This window comes from Manacus vitellinus, unplaced genomic scaffold (assembly GCF_001715985.3).
Source record: "Manacus vitellinus isolate BGI_N305 unplaced genomic scaffold, ASM171598v3 scaffold_19_pilon, whole genome shotgun sequence".
NCBI lineage: Eukaryota > Metazoa > Chordata > Aves > Passeriformes > Pipridae > Manacus > Manacus vitellinus.
The window spans coordinates 5,825,832-5,835,857 of NW_021939395.1; the positions used below are offsets into that span (position 1 = coordinate 5,825,832).

Below are 10,026 nucleotides of genomic sequence, written 5' to 3' on the forward strand. Positions count from 1 at the left end.
TTACTGAAGGGAAGACAGCCAGAAAGGTTTCTAAGCAGATACAAATGTGTGAACAGTTAAGCAGAGACTATTAGATCAGCTTGTGTAACAGCATGATTGATGGGTAGGTAACATTTAGTCAGCCACCTGCTCGGGGAGTTGGGATGGAGAGCATGTCACCCCAGCACTTTTTGAGGCACGGAAATCACACGGGCTGCTCCTGTCAGGACTTATGAGTGCCCCAAAATACTTCTCCTTTCATCTTTCCTCTTTAGTGCAAAACTGGTCTGTCCAGGGAATACAAGTCAAAACAAACACGTGGAGCTGGTGGGCAGTGATTACATAAAAGTGTTCAGTGTGGAAAAACCCCAACCTTTCAATCTGAACAAAGGCCTGAAGTCACTGTTAATTCTTTGCAAAATTTACCACCCACAGAAGCAGGAAGGGTTAAAGGCACAGATCAGGCAAAACTCTTTCTTGGCCATCAAGGCCACTGTATTCAACTGAAGTATCTAAGTGCTTTATATGGTTCTGTTATTCACTTGGGGCCGCACATGAGCAGCATTTCCTAAGATGCTGTTAAAGGATATGTTGGTTCCTTGCAGTGCATATTGGATTCCACATCTTAAGAAACACTTTAAAATGAAAAAAAAAATAATTGTAAAGTAAACTATTGCTTCCATATGTGAGTGGAAACTAATTTAATTATGAAATGAAATTCCTATACAGCACTGCCAAAAGGGCAAACAACTGAGAACTTCACCAAAAGGAGAAAATTGTCAGTCTTTCAGCACATAACCATTTTGTTCTGAACAGCAGCAATTATGGAAATGGGCAGAAGACTGTTTCACTGATGATAAATCTACAATATGTCAAGGAATATTTGAAGATTCATATTTAATTACTGTGACTACACGAATTAAACAGTGGAAAAAAGTTGTCAATGCTGTTTTTTAAAGTAGGGAAATAGATCCAAAGCCAAAAGCAACATCATTAACGTCGGTAACTAAAAGGAAGAGAATTTCCCTCTGGGCTAAACCTTGTGATAAAGGAGAGATGTCACTTGTTATGCACTTTTGAACATGTCTGGCAAGGTTAAGAGGTAAATAGCCAGAATAATTATCATCTATGTTGGTAATGGTTTTCTCAGCCACATATTTACTCTGAGCACATTCTTGGTGTTTCAGGTTACTCATAACTCTTGATCACAATTCGTTGGGCTTTTTTTTGACCTCCAGAAATTATTTTAAGGCAAATAACTTTAGAAAACTCCACGCTCCACTAGTTGGCCCAGGCAGGGCAGAGCTTCAGTAAGTTCTTATGATAAAGTAAATGCAACCTACATCCAACTTGGTGGCGTTTGCTCACCCTGTGTCACAGGCTGTGCCTGTTGAGCCACACAAGGTTTAGCATGAGGAAGCACATCTGCCAAAGGGAAGTGTGGGCTTGCAGGTTGTTTAGAGCTGCAGGTTGACCAGGATGAACACAGCAAGGACTGTGTGTGCTTTGTTTTAGTGCATAGCTCTGATCAGTGGCAGCATGCCACAACTGCTCCATGTGAATGGGGAAAGGTGTTTTCAGAAGCCTCTTCTGGAACAAGTGCTACAGGGCATGTAATCCTTTCCCTGCAGTGGGCTGGCTGGCACAGGGAGTGCCCTCCATCCCCAAACTGCCTACGGTGTCCAGCAGTCATGCAGCCACCCAGGTACACCACAAACAAGGGTTCAAGGAGAGGACTATGGTGAGTTGTTCCTGTTTGATCAGAGGTAGAGATGCACTGAGCTTGCTGAAGTTTTCCCCAGCAGCTGGTCTGCCCTGATGGGGCAGCTTTTGGCTGCAGAGTTCATTCCATCTTCCTGCAGTGAGAGCCATGCTAAGGTACTGGCCCAGGAGGTGTGGGTGCAAATGCTAGTCTTAACCCTGCTGTGCTGTGGGACCTCACAGGAAATTTTTTTACCTGAATTGCTCATTGTAAAATAAACAGAGGTTTTTTGTAAGGATTACCTTTGCAAGGCATTTTCAGATGTAATACTGAAAGGGGCGTGTAAGTACCAAATAATAGATAATATTGTACACCAGGAAATATCCCACCATAAAATGCAGAAGAATTAATCACTGTGCCTGAAAAACCTATACTTAATTGGACACAGAATTTTGTAGGATGTATGAATGGGAGCGAGTCATTAGGAAGATGCTCTGTGTGAAGTGGAATGTGTGCCACAGTGCTTCAGTTGTCATGGCAAGTATTCGTATTTCCCATGGCAACAGAACCAGTAAATAACTGCATAAAAAGCTTTGTCTAGTGACCAGGGCACAAGTTATTTCTCTCATCAGCATCCTTAACTTCAGCACTCTGCTGGAGATGAAACACTGAAAGGCAAGTGTTTCCTTCGGCTTGTGACATGTTTCCTCTTCATAGTTTCATTATGATTCACCCACCAGTTGCTGTGCTAGTGACACTATCTGTGCCATGTACGTAGTGCTGCGTGGTGTCTGAATTAACTGAAGGAGATGATGACAGGGCAGCAAACCCGCAGCGAGTGCTGCTTTTGTAGAGCTTTGTGCGAGTGCTGCCTAATGCAGGTCACTTGTGTTCTGCAAGTGAAAGGACTGAAGCTCTACAAGAAAACTTCTTAAAATTTGTTTTCCAAGTCTCTTGCTCTTGTTTTTTTCCTTGGTTGAATTGATTTATTCTGCAAACTAGCACCGCCAGCAGCGTTAAGGGCAGGCAGAAGTATTGCATGGACAAGAGAAGGATGAAAACTCAGGGGAACTAGATATCACTACGACAGCAATGATGCTCCAAAGAAAAACAGTCTTTTCCTTTAATGAAAAGTAATTTGTTGTAAGCTAGCATTTTCCTAAATAGTGTTTTTCAGTGCTCTGAGAACCCCTGGGCTCTGCTTTGCAGGACCATATTGTTTGTATCCTGTGCTAAATGCAAAAAAAACCAACAAAAAGCCCAAATCCACACAAAACAAAACAAAACAAAACAAACAAAACAAAAAACAAAACTCACCTCTTCAGGCTCATCTGGCTGCCTGTAAATGTGCCAGGAAGGTGCTGCTTGGCTCACCAGAGAAAATGGATGATCCCCTGGAGTAAGAAGGCAAAGGGGGTTTCTTGATGAGGAGAAGACCAGAAGAATTTGATCCTAAGACATTCAGGGGTGCAATGAAAGGTTTGGGGTCAGGATGAGAAGTGTGGCAGTACATAACCGCCCACATGGTCACCATCATATCTGGGCCAAGTAAAGAGACAAGCTGTCCAAAGGAAAAAACTGCAATCCATTTCCCAGGTCTAACTTCTGCAAAACATTTCCTGAGTTTCATGACAAGCTTGGTCATTAGGCAGCTCCTCTCTCCAATCCCAGCCCTTCATTCACAAGCCCTGACCAAAACTGATCTTGATATTCCTGTTTAGATGAGAAAACTTCAACTGTCTTGTATAATCATTTTCTGTAGACACACAAAAATGCACTTAGAGCTGCATAATAGAACCTGATTTCACCAGGTTAGTCACAGGTTCATTTTTACTTATTAGGACTGACTTTTTGCAACACTGCTTGTAGACGAAATCTGACACATAATACTAGTTTCCAGAATCATAGTCAATTCATTGATGGTGTTCAGCACCTCCCCTATGCCCAGAAAAACCATGTGCTTTTCTGTGAGTAGAGAGTGCAATAATATCCCACGCAGTTCTGAATATTTTTTGACACATTTCAGTATCATTTTGTGATAGAAACACAGTGATAAAGTCTCACAGACTTACGGTTTAACTTGCTTTTGTTTAGGTATGAGCAGAGTGGCACAGCCTCAGCAACATGTGATGCTTTCAATCCATCCTGCTCCCTGGGTAAAATCTCTGTTGAATATCAGGTCACTTGTTTTATGCATTCATGAACTTATTGAGATTTCTGTGTTTTCAAAAAAAGGCAGAAAAAAACCAGTGGAAAACAGTGGAAGTTACCCAAGAACCCTGTTGACTTTGGTGCACTTGGGATAAAGGACACACATTTTCTTTCCTGTTTATCCTAAAAGACCATTAAGGGAGGTGTTTGGAGAGCTCTGCCCTGGGGCTTGTGCTTCAGGCTTCTGTCCTTTTCAGTGTCTGAGTTGTGTTGTCAGTGGTCCCTCAAGACAATCAGGATGCTTAGTTCTTCTAAAGAACCACCTGCACAGCCTGTGCTTGAAAAGCCACAGCTTGACATTTATAATCCAACTGTCAAACTATTCCTGGTCTTTGTCTTGGAAAGGAAGATGTTACCTTCCTTACAAAGTGAAATCAGGCAGTAGCTTCTCCCAGCCCCTTGTTTCAGGTCGTAGTGCTGAGGGAGGTCTCCCCACCAGCAAGGCTGCACAGGGGGCGAGTGGGGCCACTGGAACTGCCCTACTTTGTGCCTGCAAGTCACAGCCATCCAAATGCCACTCTCCAACCCTGTTACCCAATTTTGGCTGGAGATTAGGATGCAGTTGGGAGCCCTCTGGCTGCAGCCCAGTCCAGGCAGAACAGTGGAGGTGAGTGGCAGTAGCTGGGAGTAGATGGGAAAGTATGGATGGAGGCAGCTCCTGTCCCAGCACAGCCTTCCCAACCTGTGTGTTCTTTGTCACCCAAATGTCCAACCTGGGGGTCTGGTCACACCCTGGGTTATAGTGGGAAGTTAAGGTGACAAGGACAGCTTTCCCTCTGCCGTGTTTGGTCAGGAGCTCACTGGGTCTTGTTCAGGAGTCAGTCATTGCTGCTCTAACTCAGGATGTTGAAAACTCCATAAGGTGATGATGTTACCATTGCATCTGCTCTGGGTAAAGCCCAAGAGGAGAAGTGGAAACTTTCAGTGCAAGGAACAGTTGACCTTCATAATTCCCGACTCCTGTGTACAGAATAACTCAGAATGGACAAGTAGTAGAGAGAAGCTTTGAAGCATTACCATCTTGTATGAATAAAGCTTAGCATCAGCATAAGTATTAATAGGAAATATCCATGTTTATCAACGTGGATTTAATGTGCTAAGTGGTAACCACTGTGATTTACTAGGAAGGATGCACCTGCAGATGAGGGACAGTAATTCTGTACTGACTTGTCTGTTCTTCCTCTGCGCTTCACCCATGGGCACTACTACAGCTGTTGCTGTTGCCTAATGCTCCCTCTGCCATTTGTCCTCTGCCTGCTGAATTCAGGGGGATTTGGGCCTTTAACATAATTATTATTAAGTTTCTATTTTATATCCCCGTTCAAGAGGCCCCTCCGTAGCTGATTATACCAATCAGAGGTGACTTAACCCATATTTAAATGCAGCAGCCTGAATTTGTCTTCAGCACAGCCTCCAGAAGATATGAACCCAGCATCAAAGAAAATTAATTCTTAGGTACGTTATCCTAGGGGATCAAGTTAAAATGTGGTCAAAGAGCTTTAGCTTTAGCTTGTATGCTCTCATGAAAGGATGTGGGCAGAAGGCGGCAGACATGCTCTTGTTTGTGCAAGTTTTCCCCCCTCCCTTGTTTGAGTTAGGTAGAATAACAGATCACAGGCATACTTATCAGAAAATATTGTACTGTAGTTAAGAGAGAACGCTTTTTCTATTACAAAAATAATAATTATCATTGGGAGTATGATCAGCCACATTAAAAGTATTCTTTAATCTTTTTCCAGGCAAAAAAACTGACTTGGGCACCTCTCAGGTTTTCAAATAAATACATTCGTTTATCTGGCCATGGTATTACTCCCGCACAAGGAAATACAGGGCCTTAAACACACCCAAAGTTTGGATACCACTCTTGCTTCTCTAAGAACCATTTAAACCATTTATTTTCTACAAAATAAGGTGCTGGTTGATGGAAATGCAAATATTCTAGCTGGTTCTCAAAGGCTTAGGTGGAATTTTGTCCTAAATGGTGATTAACTCATATATGTTCCTAATCCTTTAAAGCAGTTGCATAAAGATTCCAAGTGGCCCTCGAAGATGCTGGGTGGGAGAGTAAGTAGCTCCTTCTAGCCCACTGGAATGCAAGATTTTGTGCTAAGGGGGAAATCCTGTTCACAGTGGAGTAAATGTGGTTTTTGCTCTGCTTTTAATGGAGTTTCCGTTCCTTTTTCTGAACTTAAATGAGAATGGGATTTTACCCATCTCCTCACATGACTGTGGCGCGAACCTGAATTCTATTTTTGAGTCTTTTTAAATGGGGAAAATTAAGGTGAAACTAAATAAGCCCCAATACATCTCCAGACGGAAAAGGGCTCCTAATTGTTGGGTGTTGCCTGAAGCAGAGACGTGAGCTCTAAGCAAACAGTCCCAGCAGCACAGCAGCAGTGCCAGCAGTGCTCTGGCTGCCGGGGAAGCTGCTGCGTCACCTGGCTGTGCTGTGCTTACAGGTGGCAGCGTTGTGCCTGACCCAAGTGCCCTTCCTTCTCCCCACCACAAGTGCAATTGATGTTTGGGATGAGGAAAAGGTCACCATACCACAGAAAGGAAAATGCACTGCTATTTCCAGGAGTTTTCAGTGAAAGTTCAGACCTCACAAAGATAAGGTTAGATAAGGAATTGCAGGGACAGAGTTCACACGGGCAAACTCTTGGGCAGTATATTTTTATGTTGCAAGTAAATGAGACTAAAATATTCCACAAACTTTCACTATATTCTTTATATTAAATCCAGTAGTTAGTTATTCATGCCCCAGCTTTGATTTTGTTAAATAACCAATACCATAATTCAGAGGCAAGAATTTAATCCACAAAAAGTTCTGTCCTTGGAGAAGATCAAAGTGAGTCCTGTGGTGTTAAGCACACACCTACAGTACTTGATCCTGAAAAAAATTAAATGCATGTTTCAATCAGCCAATCCCTTCTTACTGGTTCCCATGCATTAATCTAAGCCTCTGCCTGAACATTTTCAGTGCTAGGAGCAAGGACCTGTGGAGATGTCCACAATGCGAGAGCAGGGGTCTGAAAAAGTAGCAAGCAAATAGGTGAGAACCCCAGCAGGCTATGATGGCAATGGCACTTCATTCCTCTGCATCTACCAGCACTACAGGAAGAGATTGAAAGTCTCTTGGGTGACACAAATACGCACGATAAGTACGTACAGAGAACACAAAGGTGAAATGGCCCTGCTTATCAGGCACAATTAAAATGAATAGAGGATGACTAATAAAGAGGCAGTTTAAAATCTTTACATGACACAGTGTCAAGGCAACAGTGTTGTGCAATAGCACTGACACAATTAACGCTGTGTCCCTGCCTTGGGTAGAGCTGGGTTCCCTCTGGCCTCGCCCGTGCGCTCCCATGGCAAGCGCTGGGTGGGCTCCGCCGCTCCAGCTCTCCGCTCACTGCCGCATCCGGAGCCACAGCGAGGCCCGCGCACAACCAGCCACCTCGGAGCAAGGCAAGGGTGTTTTTTTCCACTTTGTCGTCTCTATTATTCTCTTTCCTTTTAGTTTGTATTACCCCAGCCTCACTACTCTGTGAAAAGGGAGTTGAATTCATGTTGAATTTCTGGGCGCGCTTTGGAGTGAAATGAGGCTGAGCTGCCCCATCCTGAATTAGGAGATGGTTCTCGACTTAGCGCTGGGCAATGCAAGCATTTCCTGGGTAGGAATTTTTGCAGTTTGTAATTCAAAAGCTCCAGATGAGATTGTGAATGGGAGTGTGATCTTCCAAAATACAGCCGAAGTTATCCCTCTAGTTCATCATTTAATTGTATTAGTGCTTAATGGTGTCTGCCAGGCTGCAGGATTCGCCTACGCAGCAGGGACAGGCTGGGTTTTATATATATATATGTTCATATATGTATATATATGTATATATACGTATATACACACACAAGAACATATATAACAAAATATATAAGAATATATATAAGAACAACAAAGAATATAAATATATATATGTATATTCTTTGTTGTTCTAATTTTCCAGCCAAAACCAGCTCTCTCTTGGTTTTATTGCCCCTGGCATGTCTTTGCAATGCAGCATTGTTAAAAACTAACAATATAAACAAATTTGAGGCTATGCCAACAATCACTGAGCAGAGCCAAAGCTGCCCAGCGCTGCAACTTGCTGAGCAGTGTGTGAATTTTGCTGTGGCAGAAATGTCTGTTTCCCCATTCTGTTTTAGCTTTTGGAAAGATCTTGGCGGAAAGAGTGTTATTCTAGATGAGATAATTAAAGTAATTTACATGAAAACTCCTTCACCATTGCTGTGGGAGGAGGGGGCCCTGTGTCTGCCCAGCCTGATGGCTCTAGATGCCAGGGCCTGCAGGGGAGTTGGTTGAAACACTTCCAAGAAAACACGATTTCTGGTCAGAAGATAATATTTTTGCAATTATCAGATGAAGTGGTATTTCCCAGTGGTTTGCTTTATTAGAAGAGAGTGTAGATGCTGTCTGCTGTGCTGGCCAGGCTTGAAGGATGGGGGTGGCCACGGAAGTGTCCCAGCAGTGCAAGCACACCTGGCCAGCTGCCGGCACAACTCAGGGCAATGGCTATGGCAGTTGTACCTTGAGGGGAAACCTGGAGCAGCCCCTTTGGGGCCATATCCTGCTTCCCTGCGCTGCCCACAGCATCGATGTGTGGGTGCTTAAGTTGTAAGTGCCTCAGTTGCAGAGTGCATTGTTTTCATTATTCTCAGTCTACTCCCCCAAATGTGTATCTCCATGCCCATGTAGGGGGACAATGGCATCCCCTCAGTGATGGTCACTGGAGTGACAGGGCTGCATTGCACGCTGCAGAGACACAGCTTAAGTCAAGTAAAAGTAGAGAGAAACTCTGCACTTGATACCTGTTTATATCTTGCCTGAAAGGGAGCAAGAAGGATTTTTCCCCACATGAACGAGGAAAGGGTTGCTGTGTTTGGTGTGACGAGGCCGCATGACTCAAAAAAAGCACTCTAAGTGGGAAAAAGAGATTGGCCACTTGTGGCAGGCAGCACAGCCAAGCTATTTGCTTTGCTTCCAATAAGAAAGTAAGTAATAAATATTAACTGCATGCAAAGGTGCCCTTTCTCTTGTCCTCATCAATAGCAGCTGATACTCCTCAGGCTTATTACTGTAACAACGTCACTTCCCTTTCCTCACTGGCATCAGGTTTATATTAAAAAACTCACAGCAAAGTGTTTTGTCCACTGTCCCCTTTTTGGTTCTGCTTTTGTCTTCTGTGCTGTGCTTTGGGGCACATGTGGGGAAGGGGACATGCAGGCTCCGTGCCTGCCTATCTGCCTGCCTGCCCCCTTCCTCCAGCAGAACTGAGGGCTGGGAGAGGAACAGGAAATTTGGCTGAGCAAAGAAAGCCAGGGGCGAGGATGCCAGCTGTGGGAAAGGGCTAGTGGGCAATAACGTGCTCCCAGAGGGAGCAATCTCCCAGCATTGCATAGGATGAGGAGCAGCTTTCCGAAAAGAGCTGAAGGGAAGGAAAAAAAAAAACCACACACACACAAAAATCTAATTTGTTGGTAAGAGAGTGCACTCAGTTTTGGAAGGGGATTACATGATGCAGCTGCTTGCTTGCCCGAGGCCGGGGTCAGGGACCCAGCGATGTTCGCCCAGGTCGCTCTGTGGCATGACTCAGGCTCTTCCCACCGCAGCGCCGGTGCCCTCCCGGCAATGCCTTGAGAAGAGAGAGGAAGGGCCTGCAGACCAGGCTTGATGCCCCAGCTTTAGTGCCTACTCCTTCCAGATACAAAAAGGAGCATGGACCAAACCCGGGAGATAGGCAGGAGCCCATGTCACGAGTGAGAAGCAGTCCCAGCCCGAGTCTCCGGCGGCCCGCGCAGCGCCACGGGACCCGCTGCATCACCGCGCTCGGCTCCGCGCCCGCAGCTGGGCACGGCTGTAGGCGCGGAAAGGGAGAAGGAGAAGCCCGATGTCCTTGGAGAGGAGGGAAAATAGTTACAATGGAGAAAGGGAATTAAAAAAAAAAATCTTTGAGGAAGGAAGCAGCAAATGTTAAATGGGTGAGTCACGGTACGGGATGACTAATCCCGTCAGGGCACAGCTCGTGCCGCGCAGGGAATCGGTGCCGCGCGGGGAGCGCAGAACGGCTGCGGGACCCGGC

At 44.8% G+C, this 10,026-nt stretch overlaps 1 protein-coding gene across 1 annotated transcript in view; it reads left to right on the forward strand.

Annotated features, from left to right (window-relative positions):
* Positions 1 to 9,820: 9,820 nt before the first annotated feature.
* Positions 9,821 to 10,026, forward strand: part of PASD1 (PAS domain containing repressor 1) — a 52,533-nt gene continuing 52,327 nt past the window's right edge. Inside the window, exon 1 of the mRNA XM_018070852.1 lies at positions 9,821 to 9,925. Coding sequence (XP_017926341.1) covers positions 9,915 to 9,925 — 11 coding nt within the window. The 5' untranslated portion in view covers positions 9,821 to 9,914. The remainder of the gene's footprint in view (positions 9,926 to 10,026) is intronic.